Source organism: Rhinichthys klamathensis, unplaced genomic scaffold (genome assembly GCF_029890125.1).
Source record: "Rhinichthys klamathensis goyatoka isolate OS25496 unplaced genomic scaffold, OSU_Roscu_1.1 h1tg000308l_1, whole genome shotgun sequence".
Classification (NCBI taxonomy): domain Eukaryota; kingdom Metazoa; phylum Chordata; class Actinopteri; order Cypriniformes; family Leuciscidae; genus Rhinichthys; species Rhinichthys klamathensis.
Window position 1 is genome coordinate 1,062,756 of NW_026606826.1, and position 25,835 is coordinate 1,088,590.

The window sequence follows — 25,835 nt, forward strand, 5'->3', positions numbered from 1 at the left end:
AGACCAACATAAATAACAAAAGTGTTTCAATATAGTTGTACTGTTGGTGTTTTTTAGATCCATTACTGCAGGAAATAAACATTTCGTAAGGAGCCATTCACACAGCAGTGCAGTGGAATGCAAAACCACTTTTTGTGTGAACGGCTCTTTATTACTGTTCAGGATGTGTTTTGCTGATCTTATTACATTTATTTAATACAGAGCAATACTTTTTTGTCTTTCTCTAGGTTCAGAACTGCAGTGAAAACAACAAAGAATAAAATAACAACTACAAGAATCCTGCACAAAAAAAAAAAACATCCAAAAGACTTGAAGTCAATCTTTGCCAAGATTGTTGTCTGCGACAAGCACTGGATGATATGCCTGTTAACAGGTCCATCTGTAAAAGCAGACCCAGACTATAACAAAAGACTGCCCAATGGAGAAACACAAACTAACAGTGAACTCACAGATCATTATGCAATGTTTGAAAATATCCCACTGTTGGAGGTGAAGTAATCTAAAAATGAAATGTTTAAATAGGCCTGTTGTAGCTTTTCTGTCATAAATTTAGTTTTCTTGGCTGGGGTCTCGCTCTGTTTTCCATCACAATTTTGTATAATGATTGGCTACTTCTGTTATCCTCTAAGCACCAACTGTATAGTCATTGATCAATATAAGAGTACAACTAAGAGGTGAAGAGTTGACCTGAAAGATTTCAGAGCACAGGTGGAGTAGCTTGACAGTGCACTTCATCAATTGTTTTGTTTTTAATTCACTTTTACCATACAGTAGTTAGTTCCCAATCTGAAATATAGTTGCCTCATAATAATACTTAATACATTTTTGTGATTGAATATAACCTTATAAGGAGTAATTCATTTGTTTGTACTGTCTGTAACTGTACAAAAAAAGTGGTAAAATTGAAAGCTTAGCAGGTGGAGGCATCTTCTTTAGCCAGCAAAGCTATGTTTGGACTTCTCGCATATAAATGTAGCCAAAAGTAATGAATAAATAAATATTAACTTGCATTGTGGACATTTCCATGCCATACCAGGTGCTAAATGATCAGTGTTGATCCCTGTCCTTTATTAAGGCCATCTGTGTTTCCCTGGCCACAAGGACATAGCATAATTAATTAGGATTAATGATTAGCATCATGGCAACATTCAATGGTGGATGGGCCTTTCCTCTGGAGGCAATCTTTACTGAGCAAAAACAATAAGCTTTCTTTTGTACATTTGCCAAATTACTTGAAAATGTAGGAGATGCTGGCAGCCAAACTCACAAAAGACAGTGAAATTTGGGGACTTTTCTGTCTCTGTATGCAAAATGCATCACTATTGCTCAGGGGAGAGTGGGGTCTACATTACAACATCAGGGCCTCATCTTGAATTAACTGCAACCTGGCTGTACACAATTTCAGAAATGTTTTATGAACATTTGTATATGAACAACAGTCTTCTGAAGTAAGGAGATGAAGCAACAGGAATCCATCCTGTGTTGATGTCAGTTTATTAATGTCTTTATTGTGCTCAACTATTATCACAAATCATGTACAAATCCTAATGTTCTGTGTCTCTGTCCCCAGAGAGGGTTAACCTTCACTGCATACTTCCATGTATGCATGCATGTAAATGTACATATGCATCGTGTGCAATGCATATATATGTATACATCCTGCTATACTTATAAAATGTAGTGATAATACAAATATATCTTTCAAAGTCCACGTGTTGAACAAAATAATGGAATTGTTAAATAGGGAGTTGGACAGACATGGTTGCAGGGGTGTCAAACTAAACGTTACTGTATGCATTTAACTTTTTCAGAGTGCATGCACTTCACAAACGAACAAAGTCCACTCGAATAACCAATGTGTTAAAACAAAAGGAGAGCAGATGAAATGTAATCATTTCACACACCTTTCGATAAAATAATCACAAATTTTGTTAATTCGAGAATAATTATCTAACAACATTGACATGAAAAGAGAAGTTTAGATGCAAGAACATTAATTATAGTGTTTAGATGTCCTGCTGTAGCAAAAACATTTTTACAAAACAACGGATATAATATAAATGCTAACGTTTTAGCATAATTTTACTTGTGTGTTTGACACACCTGCTTTACACCATGATTCCACACCCTAAATCCTCTGCTTTCATCATATTTATTTTTCAAACTCACATTGTAACTGATGATATCCAGTATGCAATGAATTGGAAAATCACCCATATAAGACAGCTGAACCTTGTAAATTATTTTAGAAACATTATTCTCTCCATCTCAAAAACTGCCTTGCATGTATACTTAGGCCTACACCTCTACATTTTTTTTCAGATGACCATTTCAGATCCTCAAACATTACAGGTTTTATTTACTATGCCCACCGTGATAATCAGAAAATACCACTGTTTGCACATTTTACCACCCTGGTCGTAGCCTTCCTCCCTCACCTTTGCTCTTTTACCTCTTATCTTATGGCTTCTCTACTATGTTTGTGAGTATTTTTCCTGTGTACTCCATTTTGAATTGTAATCTAGTTTGTATAAAATGGTGCGCATGTAAATAAAGCTTGGTTGAGCTATATGTCTCTGCTGTTATTTTCAAATTTGATCCATTTAAACTTTCAATAAGTCCTAACATGATGCATTTCTGTTAACTAAAAATTCCCAATAATGATTTGGTGTTTTAAAAAAACTTCCAGATTAATATAGGGTATTTTGTAGCTTTCATTGGATTTTTTTTTTCAGTTACCTCTCTAAACTGTTGTCTCAAGGCTATATTCTTTGAAAATTAATACGTTTGTCAAATGTTACTTTGAACCTTGGGATGTTCCCTATGGTGCAATGACAATATATAAAGCCTCATTTAAACCTGATTAACTGGACTTTGGTTGTTCAATTTAGTTTTAATAGCATATGTTCTCTATATATCAATAAAGGAGTTCACAAATGGCTTATATATACACAAGTCACATGTGACACGCTGAACAGCCAATAGAGATTGTTGACTGTCCCTCCCTGACAGAGCAATAAGAAATGTCTGGAATCTGTAACACTGAAACACAGACACAATCACGGGCCATTACACCTAAAGGTCAAGGGTTGTTACATAACTTTAAGGGCAAATCTGTTTTGCCAATACTGTGGATCAGAGGTGTGTGTATTCAAGGTGTGCTGTTTGCTGTGGGACAACAAATCTGACTTCAAAGTTAAATGGTCTTCTTCATCAAAATTCATAGATTTAAAATAAATCTTGTTTTAAGACCCAGTTAGTTAAGTGAAACTAAAAATAAAACTATTACATTTTCCCCCTGGTAATTGAAATAAAATATAAATATTAGATGAAACAGCATAAACAAAAATATAAAAATAGCCCCTCTCACGTGTGAGTATATCAAAATATTGATGATGACAGATAAGTAACAGTATGAGCAATTAGGTGTGTATGGCATTGTTTTATAATAGTGCATGTTGTGTACACAACAAATAATGTGGGCTGCAAAAGGCCAATAGGCATCTACATTGTGAATCAAGTGCATGCCATGAATGCCTAAACCTCTGACTCCTCAGGTGAGGCCAGACCTGTCAGTGCTGTGGTCTAACTGTGTGAGGAGAGATTGATGACATGGGGATTCGAGAACTGGGATGTGATGTGGTGATGTCATTACTGAAGGGATAGTGTGACATGGTAAATGAGAGACAGAGAAACAAAAAGTGAGAGAGCCTGTGTGTGTGAGGGATCTCGGGTTCACTATCCATTAGGCAGTAGAATACAATCTGCCTCAAAGCAATGTGACGTACAGCATTCTGGGATCTGTGACTGAAAACACCTTTAGGCTTTGTCACACACGTGCAGTACAGAAGCAGGACATATTAGGCATGTATACACTCAACATTTAGAGTTGGGATGGGACAGGATGGTCAACTCATTCAACAGCTAATGAGTCAATTAGTGATTAGTGTACAGTAGATGACTTTCTTTTTTCTTCTTTAGTGGTTGTAGCACATCACGTGTTTTAAAGTACCATACACAGGTCTATGCTGACTGACAGCCTCCAAAACCATCCAGAGAAAAAAGTGCTGGGCAAATCACAACAAGGGTTTGTTTGTACAATGCAATACTGCAGCAAGATTAGAAAGATTACATCTCTATACTAAACCAATTTACAGTCATCAAAGTGCCGCATCTGTAATAAATTCACTGCTTTAGTATATTTCAAGACAATTACTGTCAGGCTTCAAATGCATGCAACTCAAACTACTTATTTTTTTTAATCTCTCCTTAATTTCTCTTATTTAATTCCTCTAAAGTTAATATATTTTCCTGAATTAATTTCCTTAAATATATTAATAACATGTATTTACTATACTTCAATAGGGATAAACTGTGTACATTTGTTGCATTTTAGTTCTCTGTTTTCTTTCTGATTTCCTTTTTCTCTACATAGTAAATTATTAAGAATATAGAATCATATGTTGATAATCCTGGACAACTTTTTAATATAAAGAGACATTTATAAATAAAGTGTGGGTTTCTCCCTAATTTCCCTGAAATGTATCATTTACTTCAATTTCCATAAAATCCTCAATTTAGAAGCATCCACAGTGTTCACTTTAGTAGTGCGCTCTGCACTCCACTCGTCTCTACGATGTGAAGATAAAAGAAAAACTGTCCGAGACTGTCCGCACACACAGGCACATATGTTGGAGATGTAGAACATCAGAAAGATAACAGTGTTCCCAGAAGAAGTAGTTCAGAGTTTAAATACCCATATGTGTAGGCTAAATGAAAAGGAAAATGCAACTGTTTATGGGTCTGTACAAGAGATATAAAGCAAAAGGAGAACAAGGTGGAGGTGATGGAGAGACAACCATTAGGCAGCAGGATGAATGGAAATGGAAATGTGCAGTCCTGTGATCAGTGAGAACCTGAAATCAATGCAGACACAGAAATCCTTAAGTGAAGGACACATCAATCTACTCAATCAGCTGTGCATTAGCTCGCTCTTTTCAAACAACAGAGGCCTGATCTAATTGCACAGCACAAGATCCTGTGAATCTGTAGTCATTGCAGCCAGCTTAATTTAGCAACTGTGTGCAGTAAGCGTGAACCAGTCACAAAGACGTGATCCCATGTTTAGTATGTCTCCTCTTTTATTGCCCTGTGCCGCATCTCAGAAAGAAGTAAATCATGTTTAATGTGGTTTTGCCTACATCATATTCATGTAGTCAACATGTCTTTGATTTTCTGAATTATTTGGCATAAAGGTGAAGAGGTCAATGCTGTATGTATGCCCTATAAAGCCATATACAGTATACTGGTCCAAAATTGCACCACAATGGAATTATTTAGATGTTTTTCCTTGCATTTATACAAAGAACAGTGATCTGAGAAAATGCACCTGTCACAAGTGATTTTATTTGGCAATTTTTTTTTTAGGATTATGCTACATGTTTTCGTTACAACATTGAGTTTGTTAAAGTTATATTTTAATGAGAATCAGAGTTACAATTCGTTTTAAATCATATATTTTGTTGAGGTTCCTAAATATTTACCATCCAAGTGGAAAAATTCTAGATCATCCGTACATATATTAAAACATCTCTCTCAAACACACACACACACACGCAAACTTGTGTGTATGTCAGGGAAGAGAGAAGGAAACAGCCAGCTTAGAGGGGCAGCCAACAAAGATTCTCTACCATCTGATCCATGATCCTATTCTCCTATTCCTTCCATCTCTCAGTGACCATTCTCTCTCTTGGACTATCCCTTTCTTTTATTACAACCTCTCTCTGTCACTGAGACAGAATAAATGAGTCCCTATGCTTTGTGAGACAATAGAGCGATAGTCTACTGTACACAATCTGTGCCCTTGGTGATTTTTGACATGATTACAAAAGGAAAATGGGCCAAAGTCATGATTTATTAGCACCATTATGTGCATCTCTCACATAACATAGACATATTCACCCTGACCCTTCTCACACAGACATACACACAGCAACCATCCAACTGCACACTCATCCCTTTGTTTCCCAGGCCAGATGAGAGCTATAGATTCTATTCATTATAGAGCATACAGACCCACGGACATGAGCATGGGAATAAAATCACAGAGTAATGTACTGTAGATGGGGGGATAAGAAAGAAGGCTAGAGAGAGAAATAGATAGAGCACATTTATGACAGTCCTTAGGGAACCTTCTAATCAGCAGTGAAGGGGGAAATAGGGCTGTACCTACATAAATCTTGGGTCAGGGGAAAGGGGGAAATCAAACAGTAGTGTAGCACCCCACAAACACAATAAACAAAGACAAAGAATCCCATTGTGTTCACATCCAATGAAATCCTCAAATAAACCTCAGAAAATAATAATTAAAAGGAAGTCCTGTACCATACTATCAGTGTTGGCTGACTACATGTACAGTACTTCATCCACATACTGTAAATGCGTGTCAGGTGACAGCACTACATCATATCACCTGCCATTATGATTGCAATAATTAAGCTCTAATGAGTGTTAGCTGTGCCAACATTCCATTACTGGAACATCTCATCCAATTATCTAACAGCATTATTAGTGTGTATTAGTCTGATTATACCTTTACATTATGTGCACATAGGTGTAGCTGGGTTGATAAAATGGGACTTTTTTGGCTCAGGGTGTGACAATATTGTCCTGCACTTCCTTAGAAGGGTGTCAGAGGTATGTTGCACTGACAAAAGTCACAGCTGAGGATACTACCATCCAGGGTTGGAAATGAATGGGCATTTGGGGTAAACATGTCACCAAAATTCAAGATATTGGGGCAAAAATTACCCTGTATACATTTTTAAACCCAAAAGTGCTGTTTTTCCTCAATATCAGCACAATTGTAAATGTGATACTTCTGTTTTTGGTCTTCTTTGCAACAAAAAATATTTCCACAAAAAAAAAAGATACATCAATGCTGTATCCTTAACAACTCTGAGCAATACACACAAGTGTTACAATACTGAAAGAATCTGCATTTTTGAATAAATCAGTTGAGTAAATGATTCAATGACACATTCATAAAAGCAGTCACTTGCTTTGGTCAAAATGAATGAGCCGTTTTGAACAAAACAGTTAAATGACTCAACGACTCACTCATTAATACAGTGACTTGCCGCCACCTATAGGCAGTTTTAGTTTCATATTCAAACAAATTATGTATTTCCCGCCATCATTTAACTTTTCTATATTCAAAATTTTATTTAAACATCTCATTGTATTATTTATGCAACTGAAATCACAGTTCAAATGCATTCATTCCAGCTATGTGCAGCAGTGTAAAAACATCTAAATGCCATTTCAGATGCAGATTCTGTGCCAACTCTGCAGTGCAAAGATGGATTTTGTTGATACTGATTTCATTTGATTGGTAACAGCCCTATATTTATTATTGTAACTGAATTTAACAAAAAAAAATCATACATTTAATAAGGTTGGAAAAAGAGGTAAAAATGCCCTTGGAAATCAGTTTAAGTGTAAATATAACCCCTTAATAGAAAAGTTAATTTATGTCACTGCTGTCATCACTACATTCAACCTCAAATTACATCCCATCACCCTTCACCTACCTTAGCTTAGCGTGCTCTGCATTGTATCTTGTGCAACCGGAACTGGATTCATTACTATAGTTGTTTGAAATGTATAGCACCCCACTCAGAGCTCACAGAGCAAAGTGAGAGAGTGTGTGGCTTTTCTGGACAGCAGATAAGTCAATCAGCAGTCTGTCGTCACTGCGTCATAATCAAAGCCACTCTGTTAGAAAAGAAAATGGCAATGTCAGCTGCTTGTTCTCACAATTTTTTCTCTCAGCAAATTAGAATATTGCATGGAAAGTATAACAATTGTTTCACAACACAGAACTCGCCTATATTTATGTTCATGTTAATTCCAAAATACTACAGAGGTTTATACATAAAAATATTATATATACACACAATATCCATTCCACCATTGGTCAGAGCAGCTGCCCACGAGGTTATGGCTCCAACAGCAATGTCATTTTTACCCTGACAATCTATCCTGGGTTAGTGTACATGATGCTTAGCCATGTGTTTTAATGCTGAGCGGACTAAAACTTGTCTGGTATGACACACAGGTATTTTTATTTGTGTCAAGCGAGGTAGAACAAGTGATTGAGTATGTGTTGGGAAGAGACAATGACAGCAATGTATTCTGGGATTAGGTTACTTGTACCACTGAGGCATGACAATCTGAACAGTCCCCAGCTTGGTCAGTGACATTTCCAGCCACGTTTGTTCCTCTATCCTAGTACTTTCAAGGATCAAACACAGATAAATATGCTAAGAAGCATATGATATACAGCCAGACAGGCCTAAAAGTGGACCTTAATTAAAAAGGACCATAATTTTCTTATTTTATTCTTTTTTCAACTCCCTTTCTTCCCTATTGGACATATATCAAAGTGAAACGAATAAATAACTGATAATAAACACTGCAAAATTCCATAAAAAAAATAAGACTTGTCAAATTTGATTTCATGGAGACTTCATGGTATCCTCAATTAAACATAGCATAGTTTCCTATTAAGTCTGCACAAAAGCAAATGTTGAAATCTCTTTGTGCTTGGTCAAAACAAAAACTGTAGTGCTTCTCGACCACATGTTGACACAAGCTCAAAGTGTTTGACAGTTTTTACTTTGTGTAAAGTCTAAGCAAACACATTGCTTAACCTCCTCATCATAGATTCGTGAGCCATCACTGCGTTCTCCTTTTCACCAGGTGAGGGAGTCAATGTGTGTCCAAAGACTGCCCATAAGGAACTGGTTGCCAAGGAGACAGCAGCCAGAAAAATGATGGTCCTTAAAGCAAACCAATTTGCCTCAGTGACGTAGAAGAAGAGCAACCAGCATCGGTGGTGTGTGTGTGCCTATGTGTCAAGGTTCACAAGATAATTAAATTCACACCACTCATGCAGTCCTCTACAGATGTGTGCACCTCATGCAAGCCTTATCAAAAATCTGACAGGCAGAAAAAATGCAGTGCACTTTACATACTGTTATCAAAATTGCCATCCTTGGCACCACACTCCCCTAGTGACAATGAAAGAGGGCAACCATATCTATGCAGCCATTGGCCAATGAGCACTCTTGTACTAACTCCTTATTGGCTAGCCCCTCCAATCACATTACACCAATGAGGCTTCTTGTATCCATGAGAATGAAGCTTGTAGAGTTATTTAAATCTAACCTAGCCAAAAGACAGCTCATGTGTGCATTTTACTTCATGAGGAACAGAGAAAGAGGTTTGTATGGATAGTGTGTTAGACAAACCATGTCAGTCTTGCTTGCAGAGTAGTTTTGAAATAACCCACTAAACAATGTGAGAGGATAATTTCAACACTGCATGAAGAAAATGTCCTTATTCCTTCATGTATGTGAATTTGCTTACTAATATTATTAATAGGCAGTCAACAGCAAGTCAGTTAGGATGTTTGACGTCTCTAATATACAATTCAGCCAATGGGTGGACAGATTCTCAGAAGACTTAATGTCTGTGGGAAATGACTGTTAAAACCACAACAGACAAAACAGATGTCTCATTTACAAAAGACAAACACATGATCCACTATTTGCATAATGTGTTTTTACTCTATTGAAGGGATAAGTTTACCCAAAAAAATGTAAATGGTCATCATTTACTCACCCTCAAGCTGTTCCAACACAAAAGAAGAGATTTTGTCTGGTTACCGACATTCTTCAAAATATCTTCTTTTGTGTTCAACAGAAGAAAAGAAACTCATACAGGTTTGGAACAACATGAGGGTGAGTAAATGATGACAGCAATTTCATTTTTGGGTGAACTATCCCTTTAAAGTTACCTACTACTTCAAGAAACCTGAGATATTTCTGAGTGGAAAATACTGTCCTCATTAGAACAAGGCTAAAATTAGTAGCTTTAAATTCCTCTTTTATGTGTCATTCTGGGTGGGTAAGTATCAGCTCACTTGTTATCTCTCGTGGGTGGTTAACTTACGTGTCGCAGTCTATGGTGTCGCCTCGTGTCTCTGTGGACCTGAATTTTAGGATTTTGAATTGAACACCAGCCATATGAATTTTGGGGAGGAATATGAATGAAGCCTTAATTTAGTTTAATTCTAAACAAAAACAAATGTACTTCGTTTGGTCAAAGTTTCTGAATGGTCTTGAATTGAAAAATTGCCTCACCTTTTTTCCGTTGGAAATGGTTATGGCTGAGGCTCACGAGATTTAAAACACGTACCTGTATAAGGTAATCAACTCTCTATGTAATTATTGGTAATGAATCATTATTACTTTGTTCTAACTCTTAAAAATTAAGAAAAGATGGCAAGGAAAAAAAGGCAGTAGGTTTCACACAACAAAAGCCTCCGTGTGTCACATGACCATGCGCGTGGCCGTGATTGACAAGTGCGTCCCTCTTTCTGCTGTCAGACCTATTTTTTTTTACAGTCTATGTGCTAGACACGCTCATCTTTCCAGATTATAGATGATGTATTTAAAACCGTGAAACCCAAGCTCGTTTGGAAATCAAGGTAAAGGGTGATATTTTTTGTTGTTGTTGTTGTGCTGTTTACATCACGCACTGCCTAAAAGAGCAAGTTTTCCGATTAAGTCGGCTGCAAGCAACGCTTGATACTAATAGTGTCGTAGATTATTATTGTTGTTTTGTTGGTCACCTGAATTTAAGATATCGAATGGAGTTTTTTATTCTTTAGTTTCTTTTTTACGTTATATGTTTTAAATGTTTTGTTTTGCTACACCCGAGCTACTGAAGCAGCGTTGTGTGTTTCCATGGTGACGGTGCGTGGACGCGCATTCTTGTCTTGCACTGAATGATATGACTCCGGTTGAACATGTGTTTGCTGGGTGCATTTAAAATTACAGTTAAATAAAAGTAATAAAAATATTAAATATCGAAAACTAGTCTTACAGGACAGCAAACCACTGTGAAGACTGAGGTAATATGAGAATGTCAGAAAAATATGCAATAAAGTCTGCTATAGATGTCTGGGACAGCTAAATCTTTATATTTCCAAGATGCAGTTAATTTTATTTAAAATATAAATGCTCCTCTTCCTTTTATCATAGTTATGTGTATTTCTAACCAGATTTGGTTAGAGAATAGTGGTCAAGGTCTCAGGCTTTTGATACTGGTACACAACCCTATGGATCAAGCATGTCTGGGATGGAGCTCCAGCAGGACAAAAGTGAGCATGTCCACATGAGCCCTGGCCTCAGGAGACAGACAAGTGCTGAGATAGTGTCAGAGGCTCGTCGCTCTCTCAGAACTCTTGCCACACAGCGACCTTTCACACCTCAGGAGAAGCATCGGCAGCTCTTTGGAGAATCCTCTTCTCGTGCGCATGATGGACGACCACCATCGGCATTCAGGTAAAACAACTTCAGAGATAATAAGCTTATTTGTTTATCACTTGTTTTGCATGTATTTAATGCTTATTATAATATATTTGGATTTTTGGAACAGTACCCGCCTACGTTTTCAGCAGCCTTGTTTCTGAAATTATTTTTCCCATTGGGATTTTTTAAGAAGTCTTCATTTAAGAGTTTTAAGCCATGAACCGAACCAAGGTGAATCACTCACAAGATTACAAACTTTGATTTGACGCAAAAAAGTATTTGGAAATTAGACAAAAGTTAATAGTTAATGTGAGAAAGAACTACAATCCCATGAAGCGATTGATAAATATAAAACTATTGATTAAAAGCTTCTCTCTTTTTTGCAGAATCATGGGTAATGTAGCTTTTCATGAATTTTGCTATTAAACACGTTTAGGCTATTTAAAAATTAAGTCTTTAAGTTTATAAGTTATTGTTAAAAACCAATTCTCCTATGGAGAAAATGAATGTTTTTTTTTTACTTCCATGATCCCGACTGTTGCACTCTATGAAGTACTTTAATTATAATATTAACCATTTGCTTATTCACATAACTGGTATTCTGGTTTTAATTGCCTTCACAAATTTCTTTTCTAGTCTTCATGGCCGCCATTTTGAAGTTCCTGACTCCAGGCCTGGCTCTGGAACTCGTCTCAGCCCACTGGAACATGTAAGAGGCTTTTCAAAACTTTGTCTGACTAAAACAGGGAAAGATAATTGAAGAGTTATGTCATTCCTAGAAACCCAGGCTGTCTGTGTCCCTGGATGAGTATGGCAGTGACAATGAAGCAACTCTCCCCAAACCCCCAGCTGAACGAGGGAATACCAGGATAGGATCAGGAGGTTCTCGGGCCAGACTGCTTAGAGCAGCATCCATCCACCGACTACCCTTCATGACATCACACACAAAGAGTAAGAAAAGAAATAAAAGTGTTTTATTAATCTTTATTTCTATTTTATTTTTTTCACAGGGATACTTCATCTTTCAAAAAATAAAGTGCTATGCAGTAATAGTGCTTATTCGCCTGTCAGGCATATTGATAGCCCTCTATAACTTCATTGTGACAATCCGCTAGCTGTTGAAGTGTTTCACACCAAACCGAAATGAATAGACTCTTCCAAAAATCTGATATAGATCAGTTTACAATATCCCCAGGATGTTTCTCTGCCATCGTGCCATGTATGCCTTGAGTTTGCTTGCTTTGAGAAAACAAAATGTGTGTGTTTGTCCTGTCAAACTGTATGGGAGTAACCAGTAAGATTTAAAAAAATGTTGACTGTTTTTGACTGTTTTGACTGTTAAAAGTTGTATTATTGTGTGCCTGTTCAGATATGTCTCTAGAGGCAAGGATCGAAGTAGACCAACCAGATGACAGAGAAAAGCTACATTATGCTGATGTTACAGAGCATAAAACAAAATCGTCCTCCGAAACTGACCTGCACACACTTATCAAACACAGGTATGCTTTTTGAGCATAAGAGTTTATTTACTTGAAGGTTACATATCAATTTAATGTACTCTTTTTGCTGCACATTCAGAGGTTTGAAATCAGCTTTGGGCTTCATAACAAAAACCTCTACTGTCAATACACCATCAAACTCACTCAGTAAATCGATTTATCCTCTGTGCCTAATAACGGCAATAAACCATTTTTATGTGTTATTGACTCACAGGACACCCTGTTCAGAGAGTGAACTTGTTTGATCAGTAGATCCCAGCGGCATTAATCCTTTCATTACCAATGTTTTTATAACCTGAGTTTGATATCCTCTTTTGTGTACGTCTTCCATTACATGCAACAGAATTGTGTAATCTATCAGAAAGACCACGTTAAAAGGTTCACTCATTCAGATCCAAGCTCTCTCATTAATACATTGCCTAGAATGGCCACTTATGAAAATCGTAATGCATTGCATCCAATTTGGATGCATTTACGGACACTCTGGACTTTAATAGTAAGTTAAAATCAAGCAGCAAGCCTCTCTCTCCTTCTTTCTCTACCATATCCTTGTTATAGTTGCTAATGGAGCGATATTAGATCACGCAGGCCGTTTGTGGCTGGCAGGCTGACTGGTCTGTTGACCACCAGTACAGTCTCATTTGAGATTCACACGATGAGATCACGTCTCGGCCGAGGCATCCCATCAACAAAGAGGCATTATCGAGACAGTCCAAAGCCCAAACATGATCAATGCCTCAAAAATGCCTCGCCATACCATCATTTATTAAAAATCCTTAGGAAATACCCATGCCACATACGATAAAGATGAATGATTACAATATATCACTATAAAAATATGTATGTGAATTTTAGGCAGTATAAGTACATGAGACATTTGTGTGAGTTTAATCCGCTATTAATGATAGCGCAGACTAAAACAGTGTTAACGTTATCTTGATTTCTGAGATAAAATTCACTGTGACAGTGTATGACTAACTCTGAAACGATCACATGAACATGTGGTTTCCTGTGTGTTGCAGTAGCCCTCACATACCCGCATGATTTAATGAACATTTACACAAGCACATTTTGAACGTTATCTATTTTTCACCAGTAACTGGTTTTGACACTGCTCACAGTAAAAGACATAATCAAAAAATTGGGCAATAAAATTCTGCATCAGGATATCACAACAGTGACCTCTTGTGTCTGCAAGGAAAATAGGAGAATTCCATGAGAATACTCTACTGGAAGCTATGTATTTAAAAAGTACCCACTGAACATACTTGTATTTATGTTGGTACATATTTAGCATTTATATCCACACAGGTGTTTTCAAACGCCATCAAGGCTTTGTTGTTCATCTAACCACTGTTTCAAACACAATTATGTCATTTATTCTTTTTGTCTGGTCTGCATGTACATTATGTTCACTGTATGTTTGTGATTAGCAGGATCCCGCAAACTGATGTATCCACTGAAAGAGAATCAAAACCAGGTATATTGCTATTTCTGTACTGTGTATATATATACACTTGAAACCGCTAACCGGCAGTCAAACACGTGATCAACAAAGCGAAGTTCTCACAATCTTGTAAATCTTGCTCCTGACACAATCTTGCCAGTGGCCGCAAACATCTGATCGGATTGGAAACCTTAACCACTTTTGCTGCAGCAGTTTCTCAAGGTTCTTTATCCAGATGCTAGCTGATCGTTTGATCTGTTCTTTTTGCAACCCACTGCTTCCTGCAGCTCGTCCACAATGCAAATGCTCACAGAAGCATTTGAACAGAACAGACACTAATGAAAAGGCATGTGGGTGTGAAGCTCTGACCTTTTCATGCTATGTTGAACACTCTGTATTACATCCATATGCTTTAAGAACTGCTGGGGTGAACTGTCTGAATTTCCCTTCCAGGATCAATAAAGTGCATCTACCTGTCTATTTAAATATTTATCTGTCTGTCTGTCTAAAACCCACATGTATTTCTGCTGTAGAAGCCAGGCTTGGGTATGGAGACACATGTGATGACAACATGGACGAATCTGTGTTTTGGAACACTAAGGTCCTTCCTGTCCTTCAAGAATTTGAGTCCTTTGCCCCAGGTGATGATAAAATGACTCTTATGAATGTACACTCAAGTAATGATCTGATAACCTTAAAGAGCAAAGGGCCACATTCTGTTTTGCTGTACATCATCAGACCAACCATTTGTTTGCACAGAACTAGTCATTTCAAAATGACTAGTTTCTTAGCAGTGCTTTTTACTTTTTAATTGAAGTGTAATGCAAAGTTTAGGGTAGGAAAAACCTTAATGCCATTTTAATAGCTCCAAAAACATATGTAGCATTCAGATTGATACCTGATGGCTTTTCATTATCTTATGAGAACTTTATGAGAACAAAATTTCATGTAATGATTTTCTGCAGTATACTCCTACCAGTCTTCTTTATTTAAGGAACATTTTAAAATATTTTAAAGAGAAATAATACAGGAGTTCCAACAACATAACAGCTCTGCTTTTTATTTTCAGCTCCCCCCCCCATTACTGAATTTAGAAAGATAATCCTAATTCTGTGGTTTTTGGATTGTGCTTATGCAAGTTCGTACTAAGGAGCTGCAGTTCAGCACTTGAATGTGTCCCAGAGTGAAAGCAAACTGCAGGGAGAAAGAAAACACAATTTCTGAATGCAGAGGAATAAAAACAAAGCTTGTGTTGAGCTTGGCATGGTATAAGCTTTTAAAGTCAAAGCATGTGGAAGAAAGGAACCATGAAATGCAATCTAATAGCAGTAAATATTTAAGCACTTTGAAAATTCAATAAAAATTCATTTGAAAGATAAATATCAAATATTTATTGTGCCAAGAGCCTCTCGGTTCATGCATAAAATACCATTCATATTCTCCATGGCATCATCGAAGGGTGCCGTTGGGGAGAATGCCAACCATCTTGGAAACAGATATGAGAAACAACATTTGTTTTAGCAAAAATAGCTTTGGAAAAACGCAGCCCCTGCCTTATCCCCTAAAGGCAAGTTAGATCCAGCAAGTATAAAGCATTGCCAGTGCACAGAATGGTTAAAAAGCATGTAGAAATGAATAATTATTCTGGATGCAAAGATGAATAGAAAAAAATATTGATTACAATTGAGCTCAGGAGAATTTGGTCACTATTGAAGTCTAATCTAACTTAAAACTTTGACATATTATGTTGTCATGCTCAAAGCCAGTACATACAGAATGACAGTAAAGAGCTATTATATACACACTAATGATGCATACCATACAGGGGGAGGGGGGATATGCCCTAAAGGGCCATGTTAACTCTGTCAGTGGGTGTTGACATGTGGGTCACTGAAATGTCAGTAAGCCTACTCTGTGTACACATCAGTTCAGCTGAGTGAAAGAGTCTGTGTGTCCCACAGACTACTCCTCTTTCCCTGTCCTTCACAGGGACCGTTGAAGGGTGACAATGCTGCAACTAATACTGTGTGAGACATTCAGTTTGAAATGCGACCTTGACACTGTTACATATTTTGTGCACTGGAACATACAGAGTACTGATGGGGTTTTGTTTCTTTACAAAAAAAAACCCAATCCTTATAGGTGATGGCGTGTCAGATGAGATTGTGGGACAGCTGTGTAACTCGTGCAATGGTCTCCATGACGCCCTAGCGGAGAGAGACATGCTGGGAAGGCAGTGTAAAAAGAGGTCCGCCATCCTTAGAACACTCTTCAGACTTATAGATGTGGGATCGGACCGACTTAACTTAACATTAGCTAAACTTATTCTGGCAGTGAGTATATAAACACACACACACACACACACACACACACACACACACACACACACACACACAATATGACCTTTAAACCTTGTATTTGGTTAAAAATCTGGATATGATTACTATGGTCTGGGTCAAATTTACCCTAATTGGTTTCAATACAATTAAATCTGGTAAAAACGGTACTCCTTTAAACCATTAATACTTCTCGCACATTACAAAAAATAAACATGCAAAAAGAATGTATATTTTAAAACTGTATTTAACAATTTTCTTTTTTAATTTAACACATTTTTCATTGTTGGTTCGCTTTTCAGCGAACTGACAACTGAGCACACATAAAAAAATGTACGCCTTCAATGCAGTGTAAGTTTCTTCAGATAAAAGCATTCGCCAAATACATATATGGAGTGTAGCTGAGAAACTGACAAATACATAAAAAAAAAAATATATATATATATATATATATATATATATATATATATATATATATTGGTTCTGTGCAGCTGTCTTAAACATCATAATCTTTTACAAGGTCTGAAACATCTGAAATTTGAAATAATTTACAGATTTAATTTGAAATAATTTACTGTTTTCTATATTACAAGCTCAATGTGAGTGGAAACAACTTGCTGAACATCTGCAAACTCGTCTTCAAAATCAGCCGGAATGCTAGTAACGACGTCATGTTCCTCACCGACTCCATCCTAGGTTAGACCTGATTATTGTATAATTCACCTAGACTCTCTAAGCTCAATCAGGCATTATCTCTAACTTCAGCCCATTGTGTGTATGTGTTTCCACACAGACTCCCTTCTGTGTCAGCTACAGTGTGAGGATGTGTGGAGTAAAGGTGAGGCCGTGCTGTACTGTGTCGGCTCACTGAAGCTCCTCTCAGGAAACAGTGCCATCTCCAGTCTGCTGCTGGCTAAAGACTTCATCGGCACACTGCTACAGCTGTCAAAGAGACTGATGCATGGCCCATTTACAACTTCAGCTAATTTAACTACTCAGAGGTCAGAGGGAGAAGGCCAGCGTATCATCGCAGGACACATACTGGTACAGGTGGGTGGTCTTTGATGGTTGCATTGTTTGGGCAGGTGTCAAAGTTATTTTATTGTCATCTCTAACCCTGTTTTTAGTATGCCAATCATGTTCGCAATCACACACATACCCATATACACTAAAACAAAGGAAACTGGCAACCCACAAATGAACTGAAACATTTTGGTGGATCAAATGTGACATCTAAAAAGGAGATAGTTCACCCAAAAATTACCTTTATGGCTTTCTTTCATCTGTGGAACACAAGAGAATAACTCTGAGACATTTCTCAAAATATCTTCTTTTATGTTCCACAGAGGAAAGAAAGTCATACAGTTTTAAAATAACATGAAGGTGAGTAAATAATGACAGAATTTGAATTTTTAGGTGAACTATCCCTTTAAAAAATGCAGAGAGACTTTTCTGTAATGTATTTTGTTGTCTCAAAAACACGATCCCATCGTACATTTCCACAGTGACCGAGGACGTGTGCTTCCCCTATGTGCTGGAATAGTGCTTTGTGCAACACACATACATCACCATAGATACACAAATAGGTTTGCATTGCAAACATGGTAAATCTGTGTCTTTAAGACTTTAAAACAGGAGGAATAGAACATGCTTAAACCCCACCCTGACGTTTCTCAGAACTCTGCTCTGGGAGCGAAACGGAACAAAATGTGAGCGCTTCACAAGGGTGGGGTTACATAGGGTCGAAAAAAGGGCGGATTTTAATGTGCTTTTCCTCTGCTTTTGTTTTTGCTTTTGTCTGGGAGGATGCCCTTTTTCCACTTCCCCGTGTCCATATTTTACTTTATACTCCTCCAGCACAAAGTACGTTTCACAGGGAATTATTTAACTCTGCCCAAACAAACTTCCTGAACTTGGCACGCATGGTTTGATGTTCAGCGCCAATTGCCGTGCCACTCATTAGCATGTTGGCAGACGGAAATGAGGGTTTTTATGAAAGTACAGCCCTATGGCCCAAGCAGCTCTAGCAGGCACCCTCCATGTACCCTAATCAGTGTCCTAAGCTCTTGATGGAGAGATTTACGAGGCCACTTTTCAAGGCCTTCTGTTATTTCTTCTTGATTATAAGTGCTTCCTCTTTTATATGCATCTCTACCCATTAGGCAATAATAAGCACACACGCACACCTGCTGCACAGTACTTTATTCACACTCAGTTACCAAACACACATACAGTTGCACACAGTCTTGACCTCTTCACCCTTTCTAGGTCACTGCAGCTTTGAGAAATATAGCTGACCAGTCTGAGTCTCGGCCTTCCTTCCTGTCCAACAAGGCATTCTTTACTCTTTGCTTGATTCTGGAGAACCATCGTAATGACCTCGACATCTGCATTAATGTGGCCCGAATATTCAGGTGAGGATCGAAGTAAGTGTTTAGAGCTGTGGTTCTCAGCCTTTTTGAATCCAAGGCTCTCATTGGTCAAATTATCATTTTATCTACCTGATAAAATATGGTAGTGCTTGGCATAACTAGAAAACTTGAATCTATATTTATTATACACATGCCCATGAATTTGATTCATTTAACTTAAAATACTTTTCCAGGTCTAGAAATCAAAAGTTTTAAAATTAGACTATGTATTTATCTAGGTTTTCCAAGACTGTGGGAACCCTAGTTCTTCTTCTTCTTCAAAAAAAAGTTGAATTAAAATAATAAATATCTTGATTTTAGTAGTATCTTAGATTTTGAGTTACGTAGTTTAGTCATTTAATGTTCATCTTGAGGCCCCTAGTGGGCCCCGGTCCCCTGGTTGAGAACCACTGGTTTAGTGTTTTATAATGCACTGCCATATGAATACATTTTTAATATCCACCAGGTGAGAGAAGTTCTAATTAGATTTAGTTGGAGTTTTCTGATTAGTGTTGATAAAGTTGTGCCATGTGATGTGTGAGAATATGTTTGTGTGTGCTCTGTCTCCAGCAAGCTGTCCACCTACACTGAATGCTGTCATGCACTAGCTGAGACGCCACACTGCTGCAGCCTATTTTTGGACCTTCTAGGCAAACACAGCAGGAAACAGGTGAGTTTGGATCAAGTATATGTCCACGCACGCTTTGACGTAAACTGAAACAAGCACACAGATGTAAGCATATAGGCTGCATGTTCCCCTTTCTGCTCTCAAGTGAAACTTGAGCAATGGTCTATGAAGGTGTGTGTGTGTTTTTCTGCTCGTTTTATTTCGGTACAGATAGTTCAGATGTTCTTCTCTCTCTTTCCTTCTGGCACTGAGAGTAATGAGATCATGTGCTCCTAATCTCATAAAGAATAAACACGGTTCACACTGTGTGCTAGGTATCATAAACTAGAGTCTCATACATACTGTTTCTCAAATAGGGACATACTGTCCACTAGACTACTGGCAGAAGTCTCTTTCTGCACCCCACTTTTTTCATATTTTCTAAATGAAAACAGAAAGGAGAGAAAAAACAGTTTAAAATGTCTGATAAAATAGTTCACCAAAGGCTGCTGGATTCGCAAGAAATATTTGTGTGGGTTTAGTGGATCAACCATGAAAGCACTAAACACTAGGCCTGTCAATTTATTTAAGTATTTAATGAAAATTAATCTTATAAGTTTTTCATAGTTAGACCTATTAATAAAATTACTATAATAATGTTGTGTTTAATTATTAGGTTTATCGACTTGTAAATGAATATAACTTTACTTGTGCTTTATGACAAAACAAAATTACTTATTTATGAAACTGCTTAAAGGGGTCATATAATGCCATTTTTGTACAAGCTAATATGATTCTTTAGGGTCTAAATTAAAAGTTTGTAATATACTTTAATTAAAAATTCTCATTAGTATTGTAAGAAAACACTTATTTTACCTGGTCAAAAACAGCTCTGTTTTTCAGCACGCCGTTTCAGTGTATATGACTTTAAATGATAATGAGCTTCGCTGACTCCACCCCTCTGTTCTGTGCGTACTCCGTTGTAACACAATAACACAATAACCATAACGCGTTGTTCATAAACGTGGGATTATGACTTATATTGAGAACGTCGTACATAGAAAACATGCCGTAATGTACCCTGAGTGTAAACCTTAGACGCATTCATTGTGGAGCGTGGAGTGCAGCTAGCGATTTGCGAAGATTAATATAAATATTAATATAAAGTTTAATAAAACGTTACACTCACTTCAGTTCTTCTGGAGGTTCAGCAGGAACACGAATATCTGGTACCGATCCTTTTTTCATGAGCAGCTTCTTAGCAAAACCAGCTTTATACTGACCCTCGTTTATAAAGCAGACTGGTGAGAAATGATTCGCGCAAACATGAGAGCATTGACGTTGCTCGTGGGGAATATTGCCTTCGAAAACAAACTCAGCCACTGCGTCTTCAGCGGTTCGGATTTAGGAACATTAAAATGACTGCTGTGTTCGTTATTGCACCCAAGAACAGAACACCACAATCGCTTGGACGCCATTCTGCTCATAGACAGTGCTCCAGCATATCAACAATGAGCGCGCCGGTCCGCGCAGAATATGATTGACAGCTAGCTCACGAGCGAGGGCGGGTCTGTGTTGATATGCTGCTGTCAATCAACAATCGTGGGAGGGGCTTCCGAGCGTGTGACGTCACACGGTCAAACGGCTTGATTTGAGGCAGGGGAAAACATATAAGGAGATTAAAACAAAAACACTGGATAGATTTGTATCATTGTATGATGGTTGTGTACAGGCACTGCCAACGGTGAACATGATTTCGCCAAACACAACCTGTTCCTGGATCAACATATTTTGTTGATCCTGGAACAACATTCCAATCAACCAATCAGATTTGAGGGACAAGTTTACAGTTTATGTCAATTTTAGGCTTACAATCAACCTATCATGTCCCTTTAAATTTAGGGATAACTTATGGGCAGGGTTAGGTTTAGGGGTAGGGAAAGGGTTAGGATTACATTTTCAGACAGGAATGTTGTTCCAGGATCAACAAAATATGTTGATCCAGGAACATGTCTTACTTGTGAAAATTACGGTGACCTGGAAGGCATGTACATACTGCATTACAGTATACAGTATATATATATATATATATATATATATATTAAATGTAATTTATTACATGTGTTAACACTTTAACTTACAACTACCTACTAAACACACTTGTCCTCTTTTCTTATGTGCAGGCTCTAGTAGTGCGTCTCCTGTTCACGCTAGGAAATCTGACATCCAAGAGCATTGAAGCCAGAGAGAGAGTTTATGAAGAGGAAGGAGGGATAGATGTCCTCTTAGATCTTTTCCAGGCCTACCAGGAAACACTATCGTCATATGAGCAATGTCATGCCCCTGAGAAAGAGGACATCCTGGTCAAACTGATCAGACTGCTGGCCAACCTGGCCATCCATCCCACCGTGGGCACGGCACTAGCTGCCAACACACTGTGTGTGCAGCTGCTACTGGAACTACTGGGTAAAAAAACATAATCATGTCTCATACACACCCAATCTTTTTTTTTAGTTCAGTTCTACATTCTACTACTATTCAACAAAAGTCATTTTTACGAAAATCCCACACGGAACGTACTTTATAGATACTGTAGTGTATTCACTCATGCATTTCAATGCTGTTGTCACTCTCAAAGCATTTTACGTGTGACCAATGCTTATCAGAAGCGATGTAACTTTAAACACGGCAACACACATGTTTCAGACTAAGTTTAGTTCCTTGAACTTGAATGAATGTGCAAGTTGGTTGCTCTGCACTGTGCAAATCACATGATGTTCTCTCCATGTCAGTTACTGGCACAGACCCTCAAGTTACTGCATCCTCTCCAATGACGAGAACAGCCACACTGTAAACTGTTTGTTTTTCTTATGCACAGCTCTTTATTTGAGCGGCCTGGTGTTTTCAGAGTTGCAGTGTGGTTTCATGGTGATGGATGCAAGCTCCTTTTTGGTTCTGCATGAGGAAGTTTCAGAAGCAGGCATGCTAGGGTGAAAAGGTGGTTATGTGTTTCCTTTTTGAAATAGAGAAGGAGATTTTTGTCCTGTGGAAATATTTGTCCTATATCGTTTTTAGAATGTGAGAAAATAAAATGAAACCTTTCTGCTAGATTCCTACAGAAATGACGGTTAGAGGATGCCGTCGTTTTTTAGAACAGAGATGTGGACAGTTAGAGAGGAAATGGGTGGGAGATGTCTTCTTCCTCGCTTATCTACCTTATGTCTGCTACATTAAAATGACATCCTGTTATGATGAAAATAAAAATCGAGAAGGAAAAAGAAACTGAGAAATCAAGGGTGACAATGACAGAGCATTAGCCACAACAAAAGGTGTTTCGAAACTAAACTCAGGCTTTGCAGCGTGACGCACAAACACTGACAGAGCAAACCGCACTTTCAACGAGAAATACAGGATCTTACTACAGTCATATGCGCTTGTCAGATTCTGACTACCTCAAATTTGGATTTATCATGAAGTACTCAGTCTGAAATTCACACGAATGGTTTTGAAACTTCTCGAGGGGGAAGTGATACCTGATTAGCACTCTGTGCGATATGATCTTCAATACCAAGAAGTGAACCGTCTGGCAGCTGCTATAGCCTTTTATATCTTGCCTAGTCCGGTAAATGTGTAAAAGTATTTTTCATAAAGGAATGAACCTACTTTTAAATAGTCTTATGCCTTTGGTCAAAACAAAAAGTGAATAATTTCACACATAGGCTACAGAACATGAATACTGGCACAGTATTTACTGGATGTAAGTAAAAGGGTTTCGTTACTGTCTGTTTTTGTTCTCCCAACTAAGATAACGTTAAAGCAAAGCCACAGCAAAAACCGCTGGAACACCAAGCCATTTGTTTTTGAGCGAATCGGTTGAATGATTCAATGACTCATTCGTAAAGACAGTCACTTGTTTTGTTCCTGATCATGATTCAATGCCATAAAGTCAGTAATTTGTCGCCACCTACTATCATAATGATGTATCCTGCTGAATAGGTGGCTACAAACTAAGAGAAGCACAGTGATTTGACGAACAATCTTGTCTAAATAAATTAAAAAATACCCCCCCCCAAAATCAAAGTGAATTTATGCATCACATTTTAATGTGCAGTATGAAAAATGAAAATATATATATATATATATATATTTGTTTTAATTTTATGTAATGTTTTAGTAATTTTGTATTTTGTTTTTATTATTATTGTTTTTATTATTATTATTTTTAAAAAAAGGTTTACATAGGTCTAAATGATTACTTTTAGTTATTTTAGTAGCCTACATCAAGTTAAAATAAAAAAAAATTGAAAAATGCTGCCCTGTCAACTATCTGCAATAAAATAAGCAAGTTTTTATTTCAGTTGACATTTAATTTATTTCAAATTAAAAAAAATGTTTTGGTTGAGATTTGCTAGATTTAACAGTGTTATTAAATTCTTAGTGTTTTTAAAGAGTAGCTTTAGTAGCCTAGATGATGGCAAATGTAATAAAAAAGGAAGGAAATGAACAAAATTATTCATAATCATAATGGTGCATCTCTATTCTGTTATATATATGCCATTCTAAATAGATGGCATGTAACTGATCAAGTTTTCTGTTTCCTTTGCTCTTGTCTCTCAGGGTGCAGGTGTGTGAAGAAGAGTGAAGAGTTAGTGATTAATGCTGTGGCCACCATCAACAACCTGTCTTACTACCAGGGCGAAAGCTCAGTGGTCCGTTCCCAGCACACACACATCTCACAGTGTAAGATGAGTGTGTGTGTGTGAAGACAGCCTGAATGTTGCATCTGTCTTTGTCCTTCAGTGATTTCCCCCTCCTGTCTGTCCTTCTGTCATTGCAGTGCTGCTAAAGCTCTTGCTGAGCTCCAGTATGGATGCTGTTTTGGAGGCCACACGTGTTTTTGGAAATCTGTCGCAGATCAGAGACGTGAGACACTTCATCATGCAGCACAAAGGTTTGAGACGTTCTCTCTGCTAGTTTGTCTGTCTCAAATCCCCCAGAGGCTGACGTTGTACTCATGTTTTTATGTGTCAGTGGAACAGTTTGTGGTAACCCTTCTGGACTCCAAGACCCCTGATGTGTGTTTCTCTGCATGTGGAGTTCTCATCAACTTATCTGCAGACCCAGACAACAGGGCCGCACTGAGGGTCGAGGGAACCATTCAGAAGTAACTTGCCTCTCTCTTCAGTGTGCTTTCTTCTTTTGACTGTACTGTATAGTGTTTAAGTACGGTGCTTTCTCTGACTCTCCCTACTGCAGGCTTATTGACTGTCTGCGTGATTTTGGGCCTCAGGACTGGCATCTGGCCGCTGTGGTGTGTCAGACTCTGTGGAACTGCTCTTTAGATGGAGAGCTGCAACACTCTCAAAAGCTGCTTGAGATCTTACAGCTCTACACAGGTGCATATAAACACAATCACTAGAACTGGAATATATATATATATAATTTATATCATAGTATATAAAGCAAAAATTGCATAAAGCAATACAAAGCATATTATTTATATATAGAAAATACTATAATATATACTGTATGTGTGTGTATATATATATATATGATAGATGAAAAACAAAATTTTTAAATTCATACACTCGATGGTAGGTGTATAGTACGTCATTTGGGTCACAAATGAAATGTTTTGTCTTCTGTTTTGCGCAGACAGAGGAGCTTTGCAATGGCCTTCTGATGATGGAGTCAGACCGGTTCAGGAAGCATGCTGGGAGCTGCTCTTTTTGCCTGTTGCTGAGAGGCTAAGACAACGTTTACATATTGAAGACACTACTGGAATTATTCCGTAAGCTCCACTGATACACGCCTTCACACGACTGTGTCTCTATGTACTGTATATATACATTGAGGAGTGAGACAGTGTGTATATTGAACATATTTGTTGTTAATGGTAATAAGGAATTTGTCAATTACGACCAACATATTTTTTTAAATAAAATACATTTCAGATGTTTATTATTCAACCTGATGCTGCTGTATTTACAATAGCTGAGATAGGAGAAAGCATGAATTGTGTCAGACATGTGAAGAAGGCCACACTGATGTACTGTACGTGTAAAAATCACTCATGAGCTTCTCAGTGATCTCAAAGACTTTATTAAACAGACACTTCCAGAAAAGTCTGTAAAGAACACAGAATAGAAACAGT

At 37.6% G+C, this 25,835-nt stretch overlaps 2 protein-coding genes across 4 annotated transcripts in view; both read left to right on the forward strand.

The window, feature by feature from the left end:
* The window catches only part of foxo3b (forkhead box O3b), a 38,533-nt gene extending 37,523 nt beyond the window's left edge, over positions 1–1,010 (forward strand). For both annotated transcript variants that reach the window (XM_056270792.1, XM_056270793.1), the window contains exon 4: positions 228–1,010. The gene's annotated coding sequence lies outside the window, so the exon portion shown is untranslated. The remainder of the gene's footprint in view (positions 1–227) is intronic.
* A 10,020-nt stretch (positions 1,011–11,030) lies between these two features.
* Positions 11,031–25,513, forward strand: armc2 (armadillo repeat containing 2). Of its 2 annotated transcripts, none has more exons than XM_056270822.1 (17): positions 11,031–11,414; positions 12,018–12,090; positions 12,161–12,332; positions 12,751–12,880; positions 14,314–14,360; positions 14,861–14,968; positions 16,470–16,660; positions 17,257–17,359; positions 17,457–17,713; positions 18,932–19,077; positions 19,645–19,744; positions 21,865–22,147; positions 24,299–24,421; positions 24,519–24,632; positions 24,713–24,845; positions 24,938–25,077; positions 25,337–25,513. In XM_056270822.1, the coding sequence occupies exons 1-17, from the start codon at positions 11,200–11,202 to the stop codon at positions 25,474–25,476; spliced, it is 2,475 nt and encodes an 824-aa protein (XP_056126797.1). In that variant the 5' UTR covers positions 11,031–11,199; the 3' UTR covers positions 25,477–25,513. The 2 variants fall into 2 exon arrangements, with proteins under 2 accessions (XP_056126797.1, XP_056126798.1); XM_056270823.1 differs by having other exon boundaries at positions 14,317–14,360.
* Positions 25,514–25,835: the final 322 nt, after the last annotated feature.

What these genes read in the sequence shown, in the direction of transcription:
- armc2 (XM_056270822.1), top strand. Translation starts at nt 11,200, where the DNA reads ATGTCTGGGATGGAGCTCCAGCAGGACAAAAGTGAGCATGTCCACATG. An exon ending in GCTGCTACTGGAACTACTGG is followed by an intron (nt 22,148 to 24,298) that starts GTAAAAAAACAT and finishes CTTGTCTCTCAG; the next exon opens with GGTGCAGGTGTGTGAAGAAG. An exon ending in CTTCATCATGCAGCACAAAG is followed by an intron (nt 24,633 to 24,712) that starts GTTTGAGACGTT and finishes TTTATGTGTCAG; the next exon opens with TGGAACAGTTTGTGGTAACC.